Source organism: Parasteatoda tepidariorum, chromosome 8 (assembly GCF_043381705.1).
Source record: "Parasteatoda tepidariorum isolate YZ-2023 chromosome 8, CAS_Ptep_4.0, whole genome shotgun sequence".
NCBI lineage: Eukaryota > Metazoa > Arthropoda > Arachnida > Araneae > Theridiidae > Parasteatoda > Parasteatoda tepidariorum.
In genome coordinates, this window is record NC_092211.1 from 48,157,863 (window position 1) to 48,180,948 (window position 23,086).

General features: G+C 27.7%; 1 protein-coding gene across 1 annotated transcript in view; it reads right to left on the bottom strand.

Moving 5' to 3' along the window:
- Window positions 1-23,086, bottom strand: part of LOC107452961 (cell adhesion molecule Dscam1) — a 92,967-nt gene that overhangs the window by 46,455 nt on the left and 23,426 nt on the right. Inside the window, exons 3-5 of the mRNA XM_043045027.2 lie at window positions 7,847-8,008; window positions 6,727-6,873; window positions 2,381-2,674 (exon numbers count right to left, since the gene is read on the bottom strand). Coding sequence (XP_042900961.1) covers window positions 2,381-2,674; window positions 6,727-6,873; window positions 7,847-8,008 — 603 coding nt within the window. The remainder of the gene's footprint in view (window positions 1-2,380; window positions 2,675-6,726; window positions 6,874-7,846; window positions 8,009-23,086) is intronic.

Here is a 23,086-nt window from a genome sequence, read left to right on the forward strand (position 1 = left end):
AACATACTGTGTGTACCTCATTTAGCCAATTCACATGAGAGCATTTAAAGTGATTGTCAAGTCTTCCAAAAAAAATGCATGCGTTACATTTTGTTTGTTTGTCTTGGGAGATCTAATACTGATTACTGAAACATGCTGGTTATGAAAACTATTGCACTAATTGTTAATAGCCGTTTGTTTTAGACAGTGCTCACTAAGAACAGTAACCATTTGATAATAAATGTCCAAATTACGCTCACTTTCTTTCACTAAAAGTGATTCTTCAGTGCATTGTTCTGCTCTGGACGAATCCATTCTAGCATGATTTTACATTTATTATAAATGCTCTAATTACAACGTACGCGATATGTGGTGCACTCTCCTTGTCAAAACTTAAAATACTGAAGAGTGGATCTTCAATTCCTACTTTAGAAGTCTTCGACAGTGTACCCTATATCCTCCTACGCAGGCATAATTAACAGTACACTTCCAGAAAATTCTTAAAATTCTATATAAAGTCCACTTTTTTACTTTTATTTCCTTTGATTTGCAAAAATATAGTTTCAAGATCTCTTATTTTATTTCGTCTTTTCAAATGTTCCCAAATAAAACTGTTTCAATTACAAAACAGAATTTATAACTTTCATTTACGTTGTTATATTTATGTTTTTGTTCTTTTAACCACCACTCCCAATCTTTTTAACCCGCATAGGGAATGAGTTTGCTGTTTGGAGGAAAGGAAATATTTTACTATCGTTTTTTCAAAAGGAAACAAATAAAATTGCTTCATATAAAATAAAGGAAGAGAAAAAAAAACTAAGCAAATCTGGATTTCAAACGATGGACTGAATTCAGGATAAATAACTGTATCGTCATCTTATCCCACCTCTCCTATATCTGACTACATGAAGTGTATTTACTTTTCATTTAAACAGACCTAATTTTGCAGAAATTTTTTTTTCTAAAGCAATGAAAAATTAGCATTTTTTTAAATTTATTCTTTAAAATTTAAAACTGAAGCGTAATAGGGTTCGTTAAGAGATAAAGCTTCCTTCCTCCATTTGTATATAATATTACTTTGACAATATTATTTTTGTTTTTGAAAGCGAAGGAAAATAAAATAAACACTGTTCAGTGCCTTACATTGAAGATTTCATAATTTATATGCCATCTTGCAGCGAAAAATTATTTGGGTTTTAGAACACACAAATCATTTAAAAAATTTAATAGTTATTAATCTTTTTTTTAAAAAAACGCCAATTTGGCAGCATTTTTTCACCTTAATGAAAATTTTCAAAATCACCACTTTATTCTCTGGGCTTGCAAATTTTTATCAACCCAAGTAAGCACTAGAATAAGTTTTAAAATATCAAAACTTAGGCTACAAACGTCTTTTAATTTTCACAAAACTGTGGTTTTTTCCATATTGACACTTAGCTTCATTTTCAAACTCACTGCAAACTCACAGCAGCTACGAAAATGGCATATTATTCGCCAAAAAAACATCATTTCATTTGACCACGGATCCTTCGAAAAACAGCCTTATACTAAATCAAAGATGCTTAAAATGAACTGCATTCCAAGACTTTCGTATTCAAAATTTTGAAGTTATGAAATTTAGGACATTATCTCAAAGTTCATATTGCTTGCCTTAATGCTGTGTTATCTAATTATTAAAATGCCGACATTGCACAATTAGTGAAGACCCTTGTAATAAATTCCAAATTTAAATTGATTTGTTGCAACATAATTGGATAAATAAACATCGCTAACAAGTTTTAACGATATAAATATTAAGCTATTTGTTTGAGTAGATAATATGTTGTATCGCACTGTCCTTATTGTACTTTCTGTAGACTTAATATGTTGAACATTTTGCAACACAGTGCTTGGCCTTTTTAAAGAAAATATTCAACATAAGAAAGGAAAGTATTTGGTGTCAGAAAAGATAAGTGTTATTGATAATAAAAAATTAGGTAATATCTAAGCGATTTGGTTTGGTTAAGTAAAATGCATAATACTTAGCTTTTTGAAGCCTTAGACTGTACTTTCTGCAATACATTCTTTGAGAAATTTTAATACTTAAAAAGGGAAAAAACGAATTTGCCGTTAGAAAATGTATCTACATCACACTTATCTTTTAATCAAGTAACGTTTTGGCCTTCTTGTTTTGGTTATGCAAAGTGTATAACACTCAAAGTGTTTAGCACATTTTTCAGGTGTAATGGGTATTATTATATTGTTTTTGTTTGGTGAATTTAGTATTTTTTGTACATAAATTTAAAAAAAAACATAGTAATTATTTTTTTTACACTGAATTGTTTTATTACATCAAAACTAACCGCATCTTAATACTACTCAAACTATTCAATATTTATTTATAGAAGATTTATTTACATACCTTCAACTATTAGTTCAATCTGAACAGAATCTTCTCCCATGGTATTACTAACATGGCAAACATATAGACCGCTGTCGATGGGAAGAGGTTTGTGGAATATAAGGACACCGCCAAATAGTTTAATTGATGAATTATCATGGAGAGAAAAAGGCTGGTTTCTAACAAGTTTATGCCAACGGTATCTAGGAACAGGATAACCTTGAGCTAAACAAGATAGCGTTGTTTTTTGTCCAACATCTGTGGTTACTATACTTGATCTTTGCATTATTCTTGGTGGTTGAGCATGATGTGGCTCTAAAGAGAGAAAATAAAGTCGCAAACAAAGTATTACAGTAGGGCTTAAAATGAAATTGACTGAGAATATATAAATGTCTTTCTAATGTCTTTCAGATGACATTGGGGAACAAATGTCTTTTGCATTTATACAAGTACTTGATCTTGCCTAAATCGGGTGTGGGTATTTCATATCTGAAATTACAGTTACAGAATACAGCTACAGAATATTTTTAAAAATACATATCAGTCTGTTTTTTGTCACAATGTACAAGTTTAAAAACGTTAAACATAATGAGGGATCACGTAAATCTAGTGGTGTTAATCTTCTTGGGGTGTTAAGACACATCAACAGCATTAAAATTGCATAAAATATAGCAGAATTAAAATAGTCGTCGTACCTGACTAAGGGCGCATCCTTATTAGGGTCTATTCAGAATCACATGAAGAAACAGTGCAAAATAGAGAAGCGACGCTTACAGCTTTTGACGACATTCACGGGCATGGGTTCCTACTTAATTTTAATCTTGATAATATGCTTTAACTTGAGAAGCTTTTGCATCATTTATGTTACCCCCTGTTATAACGTTTTTAAACTTTCACATTCTGATAAAAATGTCATTAAAAAAAACAGTTACAGCAGGAGAGAAACCAACAGCATATTTGAAATCAGTGACGTAAAAATATCCAATATCCATTGAAAAATTTCAATCAACAGAAATAAAATGTTCCCCAGTGTACTTGTTAGTTAAGTGCAGATATAACCGAAAAATGGATAACAACTTTCCAAAATTAAGAAGCAAATGGAAGCATGGTATGTGTGCGTATTTTTAATAACAGTATATGATAATAGTAACAATATAGTGATTTTCTTTTTTAAAAAAAATTATTAAATTGTAAAAAAAAAAAAAAAAAAAAAAAAAAAAAAAAAAAAAAAAAAAAAAACATGAAAATCTTTCCATGTACTCATGACTTTCTTTCTATATAAGAGCACAAATCAATTAACCCTTTGCTTACTGTATACTATGTTGTACTATCACATGTAGTCCAGACGTGTGCAAAAGTTTAATATGTCATGCGTAGCTGACGAAAGTTTCCTACATCAGATTTTCTTAGAAAATTTGAAAAAAAAAATAAAATAAGGAGTACAAATACCTCAATAGTTGAAACTTTAGAAAAACAATATTTATTGCATATTTCTTTCATTTTAGAATGAATAAGTTTCACAAAGTTTATTTTTTAATCGCTAAATGCTTATTCATTAATTTAGTTCACTAGTGGGCTGCGCCCCCTGCTCGCTAACGCTCGCCATCCCCTGAAAATTGTTACGCAATCTTATATGGATTGGTTCACAAACCGAGCTCGTTTTGCTCGCTACTAACGTAGGTGCATTGTAAATGCACAAAATTCTAAGAATTCAAAACAATCATTCAAATCCATATAACAACTTTGTCTTTTTTTAAAAATTGTATCGTTTTAGCCAATACTGAGTCATTTAAATAAATTTGAATTCAAACAAAGACTAATTGACTGAGACTCATTTTTCAATGAATACCTAATAACAATAATAGAACAAATAAATTCGTGATATAAATCAAAAATCGTCAAATAAATTTGTAATATATAAATTCGAGAAAAAAAGCTCTTTCGACAAAATACTAAAATAGAGATCTATCGACAAAGACTACTCACTTCTGCCTAGCTTAATAGTATGAGATTNATTCTCTGAAAGTTTACCTTATTTTTTATCGTTTAAAAAAATATCAAAAACGAGTAAAACTCTCGCACCCTTTCCCATTATGTAATACCTATTTTATAGCTTGGTGGGTATTCGCGATTTACCATAAAAAGTCATCTGTAATATATTTTTAAAAAACACCGTAATATCTTTTAAAGCTACTTGTACTTGTTTGCCTAGCTGATAATTATTATATATCTGTTTTAGTGATCACATGACATTTATCATTTATATTCATTGACTTATATTTTTACATCAATTAAGCTCAAAAATAAGGTAGTTTATGCCTCGTTTGCACTGACGATTCTCTGAAAGTTTACCTTATTTTTTATCGTTTAAAAAAATATCAAAAACGAGTAAAACTCTCGCACCCTTTCCCATTATGTAATACCTATTTTATAGCTTGGTGGGTATTCGCGATTTACCATAAAAAGTCATCTGTAATATATTTTTAAAAAACACCGTAATATCTTTTAAAGCTACTTGTACTTGTTTGCCTAGCTGATAATTATTATATATCTGTTTTAGTGATCACATGACATTTATCATTTATATTCATTGACTTATATTTTTACATCAATTAAGCTCAAAAATAAGGTAGTTTATGCCTCGTTTGCACTGACGATTCTCTGAAAGTTTACCTTATTTTTTATCGTTTAAAAAAATATCAAAAACGAGTAAAACTCTCGCACCCTTTCCCATTATGTAATACCTATTTTATAGCTTGGTGGGTATTCGCGATTTACCATAAAAAGTCATCTGTAATATATTTTTAAAAAACACCGTAATATCTTTTAAAGCTACTTGTACTTGTTTGCCTAGCTGATAATTATTATATATCTGTTTTAGTGATCACATGACATTTATCATTTATATTCATTGACTTATATTTTTACATCAATTAAGCTCAAAAATAAGGTAGTTTATGCCTCGTTTGCACTGACGATTCTCTGAAAGTTTACCTTATTTTTTATCGTTTAAAAAAATATCAAAAACGAGTAAAACTCTCGCACCCTTTCCCATTATGTAATACCTATTTTACAGCTTGGTGGGTATTTTATTTTTAATATTGATTATTCTTTCATATTTTTGTTTATAATTTTTTTTAAATTTGAGCAATTAAGTCCTATAAGATTTGTTACACAACTGAAGATAATTAGAGAGCAGAAATTAAACTATAACATGAGGACTGAATACGTCGGAAATTATTTTTTTAAATATGAATTAAATATATTAAAATGCAAACTACATTTATTATGAATTATAGTTAAACTTTTTTAATTCCTATTTACGATAAGAATATTTGTATTTGCAATTACATGTATCTGATTATTTTGTATTCAGATGTGTTAGAATCTGATGACTTTCAGCGGTTACAATATTAATTTCTTCAAATGTCCAATTCAAGTGTCAAATCTTATTTTCTCCTACATAACCATAAAAAAATATATTTATAAATTAATTAGTTATCATGAAAAATACTAATATTACTTAATCGAGAAAGCATGTCTTGCATAAATATTATAATAAATGTAACAAAACCACATAAAATAATTCAATACTATTATCAATACACTTCATAAAATATTGATTGCATGAATATAAAAGCCTTCAGGACTTTAAAATCCCAAGAAAATATCTACTAATTATAAAAATTTAATTAAAGTTTTATGTTAACGCTTTGCTTTATATCTCTTTAAAAATAGAACGAAATCAATAACAAAATATAAAGGACTTGCTTGCGAAATTTATCTAGACAAAAATATGATAATTGAAGAACAAACATTGATAATAAATTGGCCAATTCAAATAAAATATGAACAATTAAATAATTCCTTCGGCCATATTCCTTTTCAATTATTGTTGCCAATTAGTAATTATAATTAGATATCTGAAGTTGACGTCCTCGAAAGTAAATCGTGGCATTTTTCGCTTCAGGAGCCAATCAGGTTCGACTTACACGCATGACGCCAATTACAAATTTCCAATTAAATATAATTTAAATTACATGATTTAAATCACTTCACTTTTTCTCCAATTGCAAGCATCTAATTGGAAAGGTATATTTCAGGAATAGATTGGCAAGTCCTATAGGATATTTTGTAACGCTTCATTGCTATATGGAAATATTATAAATGGGACTTAAAAGATTTGTCAGTGCATGAAGAGTTAAATTAAGCATCATGGATATTAGAAACAGGGTATTATGCTAATAAGAAAAAAAATATTTCAAAAATATAAATTGGACTTTTCGGATTTTTTACTAAATACTCTGCGACATTTAATTATTTATTTATTTTACAATACAACTTTAAAATACTTAAATATAGTTTACCTGTTACTATTACCCTGGCATAGTTCATACTAATTTTCTTTTCATTAGTAACCGAATTTTGTGTGTAACATCTGAAACTTAATGAATCACTATGATCTGAAGTGTCTAAAATGTACAAATCTCCGTTTTCCATCATGCCATATTTTCCTAGAAAAAAATGAATGAACATTTAAAATCTAAAATTAACATTTCATAAGTGACATTATAACTAATATCATGTAAAAGAATATAAATAATAATACTTATACTAAAGCTACTAACTTGTCTATATCATAAAAAAAACTAATATTTAATTGTAGTTATACCCTATTGTCAATTGAAAAATGTTTATTTTATCTCGTTTCATTATAAAATAATGAAAAAGACCTTGATTTAACAGTAAATTTACAATAAAATAAATATGGTCTTATTATGTCTGATAAATTATGTTAAATGCGGTGAAATTCGGTAATTCCATCAATTCCACTCCTTAGAACATGGCATTAAAACCATTTATTCTTTTAAATTTACAGCAATTTTGTAATTTCTTTCCAAGTATGTGGTAATAAGAACTATAACAAACTAAACAAGTGTAGTAATCAGAACTAACCCGAACTAAACAAGTGTAGTAATATGAACTATAACATACTAAACAAGTGTACTAATAAGAACTATAAGAACTAAGACAAACCGTAACCATATAAACGAATAAATTAGCAAATGAATGGTTTAAATACAGTTTATTTCGAGTTTAATTACTAAAATTGTATTTAGTTTTGTTTTTTTTTAGAAATATATTTACTATACAGTTCGGTAATTTTTCCAGAACATTTTTATCTGTATATGATCATTAATTGAGTGATTTAAATTTAAATGTTCCTCAAATACCTGAAAACAAATGTCATTGTTCATCATAATGCTAAACATTTAATTTTAATGCAAAAAGCGTCATCGATAAATTTTATAACATTTTATTGTCGTAGGGGGGTGAAAAAAATATAAACAAAATATGAGAGTTACGAATTTAATTAAAATAATCCACTTTCACTTATAAAAGATTCACATTACACTTAAAAATATTCTAAATTAAAAATATTTATAATAGAAACGTAAAAACGCATATCATTTATAAAACACGTACCATTCACAAAAGCTGAAGAAATCATTAAACCATCAAATCTTTCCCATGATACAGTTCTAACATAATCGCTGACAGAGTTTGGAATTGGACAATGGATGAGTGCCATATTTCCTCTTAAAATGAATTCATCAAATAGTCGTATTTCATAACTCTGGAACACAACTAAAAGCAGATGAAAATTTATACATTAGAAGAAGAAAAAAATTATATTTCATCATTGAAAATTTAAAGTAACAGCAACATTTGCAGGAACAACGCTTTATTTCCTAAACAAAGCGTATTAATTCATTTTATATTAATTAACAACATTCATTGATGGGTGGCAAATACAAATGCGTGCTTTTTAACCATGAGGTGCAAATTTTAGGACCATGTTTAATATAACCAGATAAAAATGAAGTTAATTGAAACAAATCACAAAGGAAATATTGTATTTATAACTTTCCCGAAAAAGTTACGGTCATGCCATTATAACCGTTGCATATTGCCTACCATTTATATTTTCCCTATTTCACTCGTTCTATTGGTCCTTTTATTTAATCCTTATTAACCTCTCCTTAAAAAAATTAATAAGTTTATTAATTTTAATTCATTTTTGGAAGGAACTAATTATTGCACATAACTAATGCCATAACTCTATTCGCAATCCTTCTTTTTTCAAACACACTAAACATTAGCGTATACGTAAATAGTTTTATTTCAATTTCTCGTGAACGTCTTTCGCCTTAAATCTTCAGCCAAATAATATAAAAAATTAATATAAGATACCGTGGGGTTGGCTGAATTGGCTTGACTTTGGGCAGTGACTTTGCTCGATAACGCGCATAGAAAGGATTTCTTCTGTACTTCGAAGTGCCCCCTGAGTAATTCAATATTGACTTGAAGGATTGATTGAAGGATGACTTTCTTAATTGGCTTAGGATCAGGCCACCCATGGCCTATATCTAATTACATTATTATTTAGAATTTATTATTTTACTTGAAATAAATATTATTTTTTATTTCGCACAATGAGCTCTACTACTAAACAATGTTTTATTTTGATTATTATCCACCTTCACCATCTACTTCAATTAGACATCTACCACAACTTCTATTATTTCTCTCATAGTAAGAATTTGCTAATAATTATTAAATTTTCAATTCTAGAAATATTTTAAAAATTATCAGCCAAAATCAATTCAGATGGATATTTTCTTTCAACTTTAGTTTCTTGTAATTTGATATAACTTTATATTACCTCATGGTTATGAACTATAATTAGATACGATTTACCATAATTATTAATAATAAAATTATTAAATGAAATTGAATTTAATATTATATACATTCTCAACTTATAAAACTACTGCGTAATAACCTAGTTTCTAAATATTTGCCATATTTAATTCATTGAAAAATTGGATTACATTTGTAGTTAAAGAATTAGGGAAATAAGGTGCTATAAGACATTCTAAAAGCGAATTTTTCTTTTCTGTTTAAAACCATGTTAAGTTAATTTAAATATAAAGAATATTAAACAATTACAGTTTTTATATAGAAATGTGTATTGTTAATAATGAATAAATGTGCATTTTTTAGAGCTGGTGTTTCTAAATTAACTAAACAGGCACTATGATTCTTCTTCTAAAATGTAAACAATTTTAAACATAATTTCTAATAAAACATTAAAAACATTTAAAAATTAAATACATTAGTTAAAATTCTTCTCTTTTATTACTTCATAATTCAAAGAATTATGAAGTCATAAAAAAAAGAATTTAGAATAAAAGAGAAGAATTTTGATTTGCATAAAATCTTCAATATGAAGATTTTCGACAAATCAAATTCTAATCAATGAAGACGCGGATCATCATATAAAAATATCTTACTAGAATAATTTCGTTGTCAGCATCAAGAAACTACATATAGCTCGATCTTTTTTTTCCCTTCATTTTTGTTGAAATGGACTCAATATCTCTATAAATATATTTATATTTCCCATTTCTAGGAGTAAGAAACAGATTCTAAATAAAAAGATATTTCTTTCTTGTTGAAATAAAAAGAGAATACCGTCTTTGCCCTCAGTACCTGGGGAATGTTTGGAAGTGGATTACACAAATCTATTCCTGCACTTTTACGTAACGAGCTTGGGACATCGGGTAAATATGGCCCCGAGATTCGCAGAAATCCGGAATTCCTGTATTTGAAAGAAAATGTTCAAGGACGTGATTCTCTCTTATAGTGAAAATGGTACAAGATTAGATATGTGGGACTTTTTATTTATTTCTTTTATTTTTGTAATTCATGTTAAATATATTATTTATTATTTTTTAAAAGATGATCTTTTCTCTAGTTTGCTACGAATCCCTAGCTAACTTTGTCTTGCTTGTACAAATGTAACATATAACGTAATTGCTTTATTTTTGCAATATATATATATATATATATATATATATATATATATTTGTNCTGTCTTGATGCAGTTTACTTTAATTATTCCATTTTTTATTATTACTGTATATATATGTAAATGCCTTGGTTACCATTAATAAAGTCAATCAAGACATTTAATGATATGCTTATTCTTTAATGATAACATGAGTCACACAGACTCTTAAATAATTATGATCGAACCGCACAGATTCCCAGTTTCACACAGAAACAAACTTCAATTAACTAATAAACATAGTCACATAGACTTTAATCACTAAGATTATCAGTTTCACTTAGATTAGATTATCAGTTTCACTGCTTCAACAGACAATTCCAACTGACTAACTCCTCATTTGAATCGAGAAAGTTCTATACATTTCCTTCAGACGAGCGACATCTGGCGGGATAACATAGAGGCTGTTGTCTCGCTTATTACATATATATATATACCGAGTAGCCATTACGTTATGACCACCCTGCTAATAACATGTAGGACCACCTTTAACCCTCAAAACTGCTAGCACCCAATGTGGCATTGATTCCACAAGGTGCTGATAGGTAGTCTGAGATATCTGGTACCAAGCGCTCAACAACTGGTCCTGCAATTCCCTCACATTGCGAGGGGGTAGCGTTGCAGCATGAATCTGGTTTTCCAAGTAGGACCGCAAATGCTCTATTGGATTAAGGTCAGGTGAATTTGGGGGCCAAGACATGACTTGAAAGTCACTGGAGTGTTCCTCGAACCAATCCATGACGATTCGACCCTTATGACATGGTGCATTATCCTGTTGGTAAACACCATCCCCCGCAGGAATAACTTTTGCCATGACGTCAGGGATTTTTCTATGAGGATTATGGGTCCATATGTGCCCCATGAAAACAATGTTCCTGGGCGAGAAACCATGAAACCCTGGGTGAGCCCATTGTTATAGGTGGAGGGTGGTCATAATGTAATGGCTCTTCGGTATATATATATATATATACATATATATGTATGTATTTAACATTGTGCAAAAAGCCAAATCATGCAAAATCGAAGTGCTTTATTATAAATACGGAGAAAAATCTTGCAAGCAAATTCACAATGTCGTTAATAAAGTCACAAGGTAAAAAAATAAATAATAGGAATGTATTATAATTTCAGATATTATTTAATTGATTAAACATTTCAAATATACAACATGAGTTAATCTTATGAATTTATATTTAACTGACGGAAAAATTCCATTTTATATATTTTGAGAACAGTTAGAATTTTAGGTTTTCGAAGTAAGTGTAGTTTTATTTTCGAAACTAAACACATGAATCTTGATTCAAAATATGCATTAATTGATGCAAAATGACTCCCATTAATAATTTCAGTAAGAAGTAACTGAACAGTGAGTAAAAATTTTTAAGTATATGTCCAAAAAAAACCATAGCTAAAAAGCAATATAATGTTTTTATCTTACTTGAATAACATTGTAGTTACATGATTTAAATTTAGTTTTGTTGCAACTTAAATTTGAATAAACAGTTAGCAGCATTTAAAATTTAAAGTCTCCAAGTTTTTTCGATAGCTCTCCATCGTTGTTTTTTAAAAAGTACATTTTGAGCAAAATATCTAAAAAGAGTTAAAAATAAAACTTTTAAATTTCTTTAAAATTTAAAGACAAATAATTTCTTAAAATTTTTTTTACTAATTGTTTTCAATCAAGGAAATTATAGAATTGGAATTAATTTATTAACGGAAAATATTTAATTGTAATATGTTAAACTGTAGCATGTTGAACTTTTAAAACACTTTTAATCTTAATATCTGTTATTTTTTAAGAATTTATCCGTGCTTTAAAATATATTTTTATAATACGTATTTCAAAACAGTTTTCCTTAACAAAGATTATTTTTCAAGAAAATAAATTTTATTTTTCAATCTTCAAGCGAAACGTGCCATAATAACTTCCAAACGATTTTAGTAACTCTTTTTTTAACTATGAAAAAATCACCAACAATTCGAAGACATTTTAAGCTGAATTGTTCTTGAAATGTTGGACAAAGCTATCACTTACAAAATTATTTCTTTGCGTTATAAATCAGCCATGTGGAAAGCGAGAAGCCGTATCAGCTCCCTTAATAAAGAGAATGCTTCCTTGATAAATATCTTTAACAACTAAAATGCAGAAAAACTGACTTTCATCACTTTTCTTCTACGTAATAACCTATTTTACCAAACTGAGTTCGCCATTTTCTTTAACGTCTTTTTTCTTTGTCAATTCTGGATTCACTATAGTGGGGCATATTTGTCCACTTCCAGAGTGGTTAAGGCTGCAGAGATGAGATAGCCCAGAGGAGAAAGAAAGAGATTTTTTTTTTCGGAGAACTTCTCTGTAATAGTTGATTACATGCAGCTGACCCAAAGGGAAAAAGAAATCCGAATATATTCTATACCTAAAAAAAGCCCTATATCCACATATAGGGCCCGTTATAAATAAAATCTTTACTTATTCTGTGTGGTATTGCTTAAAGATTGAATATTACTTATTACACAAAAATATCACTTATTAAATAAGTATAATTTTGTATTATTTTTAATGCTCAGCTTTTCCTTTAAATTCTTAGAAGTTAATGTTTATAATCATTTTATTTTATTTTTAATTATTTATGTCTATAATCATTTTATTTGCGTTCTTCAAATATATAAAACCATTAAAAAGTAAGTAATTAAATTACATCCAATTATTCAACTCAAAAAAATTTAGTTTGAAAAACAGATGGTCCTCCCCAGAACAGAAAGAAAAAGATTTTTTTAAGAACTTCTCTGGAATTATTTACATAGTTTACATGACCCCCCCCCCAAAAGGAGAAATAGAAATCAGAATTTATTCTATACCTAGAAAAGCCTTTAATTCGCATATAGAGCGCATTATAAATAAATCTTTACTTGTTCTGTGTGGTATTGCATACCAGATAACTATTTTTTTAAGACCAGAATAAGTGATTAGGGATTTTATTAGTTTCGACTCTTTTTTAAAATATTAATATAAAATTTCAAGAAACTGGATTGTTTATTTTATTATGCGTTATTATAGCTAAAAAAATATCATTATTATCATTTTCTTCTTATCTGGTCCATTTTAGGTAAAAATAAGGCAAATTTTTGTCTATACACTAAACAATATAGAAAAAAAAATTAACGCCTGAAACAAAAAATCGCTAGAGGACTTTATTTAGGAGTTCATCAACTATGTTTTGAACTATTATCCTTAAAGCAAGTAAAAATACTGCTGAGTTAGAGATCAATGCAGTTAAAAAAAGTTTTTTTTTCTGATTCCCGCACTTCTTAGTGAGTAGAAAATATGTGTGCTATAATCATAAACACCCATCAAAAATTGTAGACAATTATTTTAAAAACAATATGAGATATCGTGTTTAAAGTTCTGCAAAATGTGAAAAAAAATTATTCCAAGCTTTTGATAACGCATTTACAGGCTTAAAATCATTAATCTATCAACTGTTATCAATTAGCATGAAAACTGCTGTATCTTAGTAAGAAAATAAAATACAAATAAAAGTAAAGCATTATTAAAACGCTAAGAGTACAATGATTCTCAATTTATAATTAAGTCAATTTCGAAAATTTTGCTTAAAATCATCCTTTTGCACTAGTCAGATACCTTACATTACTTTCAATTGTTCAACTCAATAATAAATATCAGAAAATAAGAATAAATTAATGACAAAAAATTTATAATATAAGGTCAAAATTGATTATATTAATTAGGTAAACAAAGCAACACTTATATAAATTTAATGCAAATTAATTAATTTAATTTATTTAAAGTAAACCATTATGGAGTTAAAATTGCAATAATATAATGAAAAATTTAAGCATTAAAATAAAAGAAAAATTTATATTACGTACGTTATAAGTAATAACACTTTAGAGACAAGAGTGCACTCATTCGACACAAGAATGAACTTATCTTGTTTGTAAATAATTAATTCGAATAAAATAAAATTATACTTTAAACGTTTTACTGTCCTTAATAATATATATTTAGAATAATTTCAGCACATATTTAAATATGTATTAACTGTTTGTAATTTTCTTGAAGCATTAAATAGGTAAAAGTTAAAAATTCAGAAAAATTAAATAATGCGTTATCATTTCGCATCTCATTTTTAAAGGTGACTATTTGAATTGAGCATTTTTTACTTTTAGAACAAGCAATTCCTTCTTTGTAATAAGTAATAAAGATATTTGAGTAAAGAAAAATGGCGTTTGTAGAATTTTTTTATCGATGTACTGTCATTGTGTTTGATTATGAAATTACAGAGATAAACAAATGCTGATATTTCACTTATTTAAAACAAAAATGTTTTAATGTGTATGTTTTTGAAGTATTTTTGTTTTACTATTTCATCGACTTTTTAATTAATTTTTCGAATTGTTTAAAACTGAGTTGTTTTCATAATTATGATCCTTTTTAAGGATTTGTGACTTTCTATACAAAAAATAATGTCTATTTTTTCAACGGAAGTGAATTAAAAATTATTAAGAATAAGATTTTCAATTAAGCAAAAATTAGTTCATTTTTACTTATTTGAAAATTTTGTAAGCTTTATTCTACTTTTTGTAAGCCACTATGATATTTTTAAATAATTATACTTTGCCCAATATTATTTAAAGAACAACCAATTTTGAACTAAGCATAGGGAAGTTTATTGCTTAACATATTAGTTATAATTTCAAAAGTTCGGATTCAGATATAACTTTTTTCAAGGTGATAACATAAAAATTTATTGCAATCGAAATGATATAGAGTTTGTTCGAAAATTAATGTCATAGATTTTTGTTCTAAATGGAAACACGTGGCAAGAATGGGTCGAAACAATACCTTCTAGAAGAAAAAAGGGCTCAGCACGGGTTAATATAACTTAGTAGCTCGGGTTCACATAACTTAGTAGGTAGAGCGTGGTGAAATCTTTCTTAATCTTAACCTCCACTGCGCAGTTTATGCTCATTACATTAAGCTACTAAATTGTTTCGCGCTGAGGCCTTCTCTCTTCTTAGGAGAATTGATGGAAATCGGTAGAAGGAACTGTCAGCTTCCATGACAGCTCAGTTGCTTCCGAGTAACGCTTGGCAATCTGCTATGTTGTACTTAATAGATCGCCTTAAAATTTTGCGTGAAATCGGAAAGTCTTCAGAAGAAAATATTACTATAATATAGACAGCTCTTCGTTTAATATTTTGTCGGTAGGAAAGATTTATCGGTAGCTTAAGGGATCTTATGAGGCTCTGAAGGTGTCAGCAATTTATATTGATCCGGAAAATCACCAGCAGGCTGAAATATGACACGTGTTTTTCTTCATCTCAGTCTGACGTTTTAATGTTCGTATAATGGCACAGACATAAAAAAATTAAATGGCATGACATGACTACGCATACGATTGCCATTACACCAGACTTCTCTTTGCTACCGTTTTTGAAAGCTCTCATAAAATAACATCTTCTTAAAACAATTAAAAAAGAAAAGGGTTTTCTCAAAATTCTATAAATAGTTTCGAGGAAAGCTTATTTTTACTTGACTTACCTAATATCTTAATATCATGCTGGAAGTAATGTATTGTTGCAAGAATAGTCTATTTCGGAACCTTTTAATTTTTACTTACAGTACTTTTCAATATATAATCATTCTATCAATCGATTAAGTGACGTTACTTTTTCAACTTATTCTCTATTACCTCTATCTTACTTTACCCACAGAGCACATACGATCGTGAACATGCTTCAATCTATCCATATTGTAACAGTTTCACTGCAAAAATTTTCAAGAAAAAGTATATTGTGCTCATGTGACGTACACATATGTGTCGAAAGTATGAAAACTATATTTGAGGCATCGAGATAGAAACTTCAAGTGTGGTTTAAAATGATGTGGCTGAAAAAAATTTAATTCATTGTCATTTTTTCTATCAAATATTTTACTTATCTATGAAAAAGAAAATGCAAATGCTGCCTTTCTTAATAAGGATATTTATGAAAGACAACATTTGCATTTTTTACAAAATTTACGACATTTGCATTTTTACTTAAATTACACAATTATAGATCCAGATAATAAAATCAAAAAAACGTAAATAATTATTTTTAAATTTTAATATACTAAATTACTCTAAAAGTAAAATACATAAATCATTAATCAATTACAAGTGATTTTTTCTGGTGTGTTTTTAAAAACAAGGTTTAAGATTTTTTAAAGTTTGAAATTTTAAACCTATCTGACAGGTTTACAAGTAAAATATTATTAAATGATTTTTTAATGAATCGCAATGAAAATAAATTTACAAAATCTTTGCACTAAGCAATTCTTTTCAACATAATTATTTATAAAGAAATAAACTTGCTTCCTAATTTTTCAAACGTATAATGCGAGAATAATTTTTTTTAGAAATTCTATGCCATAGTGTTTTTCTATCATAATTCACTGAATAAAAGGATTACCTTACCGAAAGATGTCGCAACATCCAAAAATATTTTATTGAAAAATTGATTTTAAAAAGTCAAATTTTGTTTTGCCTCTAACAAACTTTTAAACGATATTTTCTTTTTAAAAAAATCCCTTTATTAACAACCGACAGTGACAATCACAATGAAAAATTACGTTTATTCAAACGCTACTTAAGTAACTTTATTGAGAAATAAGAAGAATCCTTAAAAATACGTTGTCAAAGAACAACAGAAAAGAGAGAGAGATATATATGGGGGCAATCATAGTATAATTAATTTTAAGACAATAATCCGTTTAAAGAAAATATCTTCATAATATGAGCTTCAGCATTGAAAAAAATCCGAATGCTACACTTTATTTTACAGTTTATCTTTTGCGACTGATATCGAATTTTATAATACCATGTTTTAAGAAAATAATGTTAATGCATGTTTTAATAATCAGCAATTTTTTAGTAAAAAAGCTTTTTTTAAAGTCAAAGACACGAAATAAAAACATAATTAAATGAAACGAGCAATCTTTAGAAAGTAAACTGCACTCTTTCTTTCTCCGTTAAATTTATTGGATCAAGGCTCAAATGCGTTGAGCTTAGCTTTTCTCTCTTGTTTTCTGGATAAAATCCTAGTATTCTCTTGAAAAACTAAGTTATTTAAGATAGCGACATAAAATTCTCAAAGCTACCGTCTGGGGAGCTGATTTTGTTGAAGTATCAAGCAAGAAAAAACGAAAAGAGCAACTGGAAAAAGTAACGGTTCTTTATTTAATGCTCGAATACCTACACAGAAAGTTAAAAGTATCAAGAAAATCAAAGTCTTTCAAGGAAATTAAATTTACACCTCCTATTGAATTAGATGGAATTTTTCAAGAGTTCTTTCTCTAGTTTTCCTGTTCTTTGTCGTTTAATTTGATACACACTTCTCATAAAAGTGAGAATCCTCTTACTTTTCCTTCACGGTTCATGGCAGCGTAGAGTGTTTTTTCTTCATTTTAAAAAGTTATATGCAGTGTTTCATATACCTTTCTAACAGATAATTCACAAACTTTGAGTAAATGTGTAATAACCAAACAATATATCATATTTTTCGTATACCTATATAATAAATATTTTAGATATTTTGAGAAAGCGTTTAATAACCCAAAAATATACACTATGTTTCGTAAACCTATATACTAATAGATGTTGTAAGAGAGTAAGTGTGTAATTACCAAAATGCATGTTCCATGTTTCGTATACCTATTTAGTAGCTATTTACATACTTTGAGTAAGTATGCATAAGCCAAAAAAATTTCTCCAATGTTTCATATACATATTTAATAGATATTTTTCATACTTTGAGTAAGTGTGTAATGACCAAAAAATATATCCTTTGTTTCGTATACCTATTCAATAAATTTTTTACATACTTTGAGTAAGAGGGAAACAAAAAAAGTATTTTGGTTTCAAGTAACTTCCAGGAATTCTAACTCTTCCAAATTGTGAGACTAAATTTTACTTGGTGCATATCAGTTTTATTAAATTACTCATTTTAACAGAAGAAAAAATGTATCAGTTTTACTATATTGCTTATTTAACAGAAAAAAATAAAAATTTCCAGTTTAAATAAAGAAACTTTAAAACTTTCCTATTTCAAAATATAAGTATATATTTACAAACGCGAAATAAGAAAGCTTTGAATGTATGCATTTCTGAAGAAAAAAAAATTTAGTTGATGAAAAAACTCTGTATATTTTCACTTGGTATAAAAATGAAATATTCATAAAACTAAAAACGAAGAAATTTTCATCAAAACTTTTTTATTAGTGCTTTGAAAAATTATTTTTCTCTCGTTCACTGAATTCTCAATAAAACTAAATCAAACTGTTAAAATAAAAAAGAATTCAACTGTTTTAAAAAAATCTGAAAAGTATATGTTCTTTTTGGAGAGGAAATAAATTATTTTAAGTAATTTAGATGAAAAATAATATTTTTAATCAATTGAAGTGAGCCGCTGTTTGCCTAAGAAAGAATAAGCACAGATATAATAAACATAAAAAAGGAATGAACTACCGGTATTTTCAAGTTTACAGACATAAATAAGGAAACGTCTTGCATAGTGCACAAAAAGAAGAAAAAAAACTGCCCATCCTAATTAACTTTTGATCTAATGATCAGATCTTCAAGTTCTAGGACTCATTCTTAATGGTTCAAAGTGGTGATCTCAAATATGCCATTTAATTAGTGCAGACGATTGTTCGATTATTAAAGTTATGAAATCAAACCCAAAAACGTACTTTCTATAAATAAACATAACCTTTTTCGACTGATTCGGATTTTTGATCCCTAAATATAGAGGGTTGTCTCCACAATCTGGAAAATATGATCCCAATAGTTTAGTCATTAGAGCGATCCAAAGTTTGGACAATGTTAATTGCGTATTTCACCATATCTTCACCATAACTTTCTAAATGAATTTAACAAAAATTTGCACAAAATTATAAAATTTGTTTACCCAAAGATAATTCCATTGAAAAAATAATTTCTTCTAAATATTTATCATTTTATAATATTTTATCAAATAATAGTCGAAAAGTTTTTGAATTTTAAGATATACTATTTTTGAGCGACATCTGAAAGTATGTAATTTTACACAGCAAAGTACAAAATATGAGCGAAATTGGTCTAATAGTTTATGAGAAATCGAATTTTAAATATACAACTTCTATAAAATTTGATTTCTCAGGAGCTTTTCAACCACTTTCGCTCAAATTTTGCATTTCGCCATATGAACATACTTTCAAACGACACTTAATTTTTCTTATAATATATAAATTTTTTATGTGTTTTATATAAATTTTTTTACAATATTCTTATACCTTCAATTTTTCTACTATTATTTAATAAAATTATAAGAGAATAATAAATATTTACTAAGATTTATTTTTTGCCTGAAATTATTTTTGGATAAACGAATTTTAGGACTGAGAGCAAAAACTTTATAAATCGCTTAAAAAATTCTCGAGATATGGCGAACTACGACAAAAGTAAAATTAAAATTAAGGTTTCCAAACTGTGGATCTCTCCTCTCCAAACAAATGTGACCATATTAATCATATTGCAGCTATCCTCTATATTTGGGGGGGGGGGTGTCAGGCAACCGAGACCGTTGAAAAAAAACTATGTTTATTCAGAAAAAGTACGTTTTGGCGTTTGTTATAAAGATTGTCTGCTCTAATTAATTAGTATAGCTGAGGTCACCCCCCCCCCGAGCCATTAAGAATGAGTCTTAAAACGTGAAGATCCAATCATTAGATCAACAGTTATTCAGAGTGGTCTGTTTTTTTTTTTTTTTTTTTTTTTTTTTTTTTTTTTTTTTTTTTTTTTTTTNTTTTTTTTTTTTTTTTTTTTTTGAGCACTATACTTTAAAAAGTGATTATTTGTGCCACACGGCGGAGGAGTTTTCAATTCAGTATGTGTAGTTGATACTTGGTTCAAAGAGTAATATTTACTGTGCTGGTGACCGTTTGCAGGTTTACCAGGTATGACTGAAGAGCATTTGTTTGATTTCTTTTTCGTCACTGAATAATTTCTTTTAATTATTTTGCTTTGTAAAACAATCAATATAATTTGCTTTTTTAAAGCAGAAGAAAGATTAATGTATACCAAAATCTTTGAGTTAAAATACATTTTTTTTCTAAAATACTATTTTTCTTTAAAAAAAAAATTAGAAAAAATAAATAAGTATAAAAAGCTTAGGCTTGATGTATCTTGGATTTCTCTAGTATAAAAAAGACTTCACATAGGAATTACATTATTTGAAAATCGTATAATGCATTTCCACGAAAATTTCGAAAATATTTCAATAGTCTTTTTTTCCACATAGAAAATAAAAAGGCTTTTCTAGTCTTAAGTACAACAATTTCTTTTTTAATAAAATATGAATGATGAATTCGTAATATATTGTAAAAATGCATTTTGATAAACAAACTGTATGAAAGTCATTTAAGATTTTTTTTAACTTCTCGGTTAAGTAGTCATTATAAATATACACGTAAATTTATTGGAAATTTTCGAAGATCTATAAAAATGCATCCGATAATGTAATTGTAACGTAATTTAAAATGTAATTTTATTTTATTTTTACTGACTTGGTTAAAATGGCAAAAATGGTTATTTTACCATATTTAACAAAAGCGGTCAAATAAACATAAAATAGATGTTATTCAATATGCAAAGGTGAAAGAAAAAAACGTTTATTGATTGGTTTTTACCTAATACGGTTTAGCAACCTGAATTTGATCCACGCCATCTAAGCCAATCATATGAAGCTATTTTATTCGTGTAGCTCGAAGAAAGCTAATAGACCAATATCATGACCGGCTGATCAGGGGTTCGAAATCCAGTGTTGACACCGCAATATTTTTTTTCTATTCTTTCAATACATTAAGAGTTTTCAGTGATCTGCAGTCTGCAATCGGTGACTGTGGACTATTAGAAAATTGAAACTCTCATCCACGCAATAAATGTCTCATCACCCAAAGAGATCTAATGTTCATTTAAATTTAATTTTTACGATTATTATGGGTATAGAAACAATGTTGTTCGTAAATGTTTACAAAATAGTAGTTTTGCAGTCATGTTTTTTTAACCGTACGTGTTGTAAACGGCTTAAAAACCGTATATTAATTTAAAAAAATGTTCTCAAATGTTTCCGAAAATGGTTAAATTATATAAAAATGTTTCTAACCATAATTTTTTTGATTAATTGGGTGGACAAACTACTGTTGACTATCTAACCGTAATCTCAGGATCTTAAAAATGTAATAGATGAAAACTTGTATGCACTAACAAGCAATCTTAAAGGTTTTAAGGGCAAACGGTGATATGGTAATTAATGAGAGCTTTCTTTAGGTTATAAAATAATCAAAAATTCATGCTCTAAATACGAGTTATTTCTTTTCGAAGAATTCAGGTATTTGATTCTCGACATGTAGTTTTTGAAAGTGGGATAAGAATGCAAAGCTTACTTTTAAGTGCTGACAACAGCTACTTTTAAAACTAATTATAACATAAATCCCATTGATTCCAAATAGCTGTTACAACTAATAAATAAAGAATAAATACCAATTCAACCAGTTTTTTACTGCAATAGCTTTTGCAATATTCATAAGAGGAAAATGACAGATTTCTTTCATTCTAAATTTTTATCCAGACTTCTAAGGTAAAAAATACATTTAAGTAAAATAGGTTTTTATCTTGTTTCACACATTTACTTTTAAACGCAGGAATAGAAATATTTTACAAAGCATTCATCAAGCATTTTAAAGATTTTTATCATTGGAATTCAAAAGACTTTTTTTCTTTTTGTATAAACCACACAGATTTCTCTTTTTTTTCCAGCTGTTTCAAATCCCATGAAATATTTATAGATTTTATTTGCATATTTCTGAGAAATATAAATTTTAAATATTCTTCGAAAACTAAGCATTTTGCAGGTTTTAAGGTAATCCTAGGATTCTCTATAGTCATTATTTCAGCTGTAATGGAATCATGAATTTTTCCTATTCCGATAAAGAAGTATTAACCTTCTGTCCGTCTGTTGAATATTAAATGAAATTTATGCTCAGAATGATCTTCATTATCTCCATCTTCCGTTTGAGCTCATTCTCTTTTCCTTTTTTTTAATGGAGAATTTGCGTATTCATGCATGATTCATTCGTTTTTGTAAGATTGCTTTTTCACGCAAAAAAATCTTCTACATATTTGAAACCGTTCCCATAAGCTTCCAGAAGAATAATAAGCTCTGGTATTGTTTAAAAAGATTAAATACTTCCATTCAGTGTTTAGAAATGGTGGAAATTATTCAGAAATTTTCAGAACTTTGCTTTATTTTTAAATGTATTAAATCTCAATAAAATTTGCACGCAAAACAGAAAGGACTTTTTCCTGAATACAATATTAGCATTTTAAAAAGATAAATAAATGAAATAAATTAATAATAAATATAATTTGAAATTTGTATTAATATTATTTTCGTATTCATCTATGGGTGTAGGCTAATTAGGCTTTAAAATACCTACAAGAGATTTACTTTATAAAAATTTAAAATATGTTGTTTCTTTTGAATTTGAATACAGCGAAATAATCATGCTTCATTATATACAAATTGTTCATTTCTTTTCTTTAACATATCATTAAATTTTTAGTATCTTTTCTTGATCACTGCATTTCATAAAGCTAATAAAAATTGCTCTACTGATGTATTATTTTGAAAATAAAACGTAAAAATCTCCTTAATTTTGAACAATAAAGAGGGTAAAGCTAGTCCTATGTATTTTTTTCCAATCTTTGCTT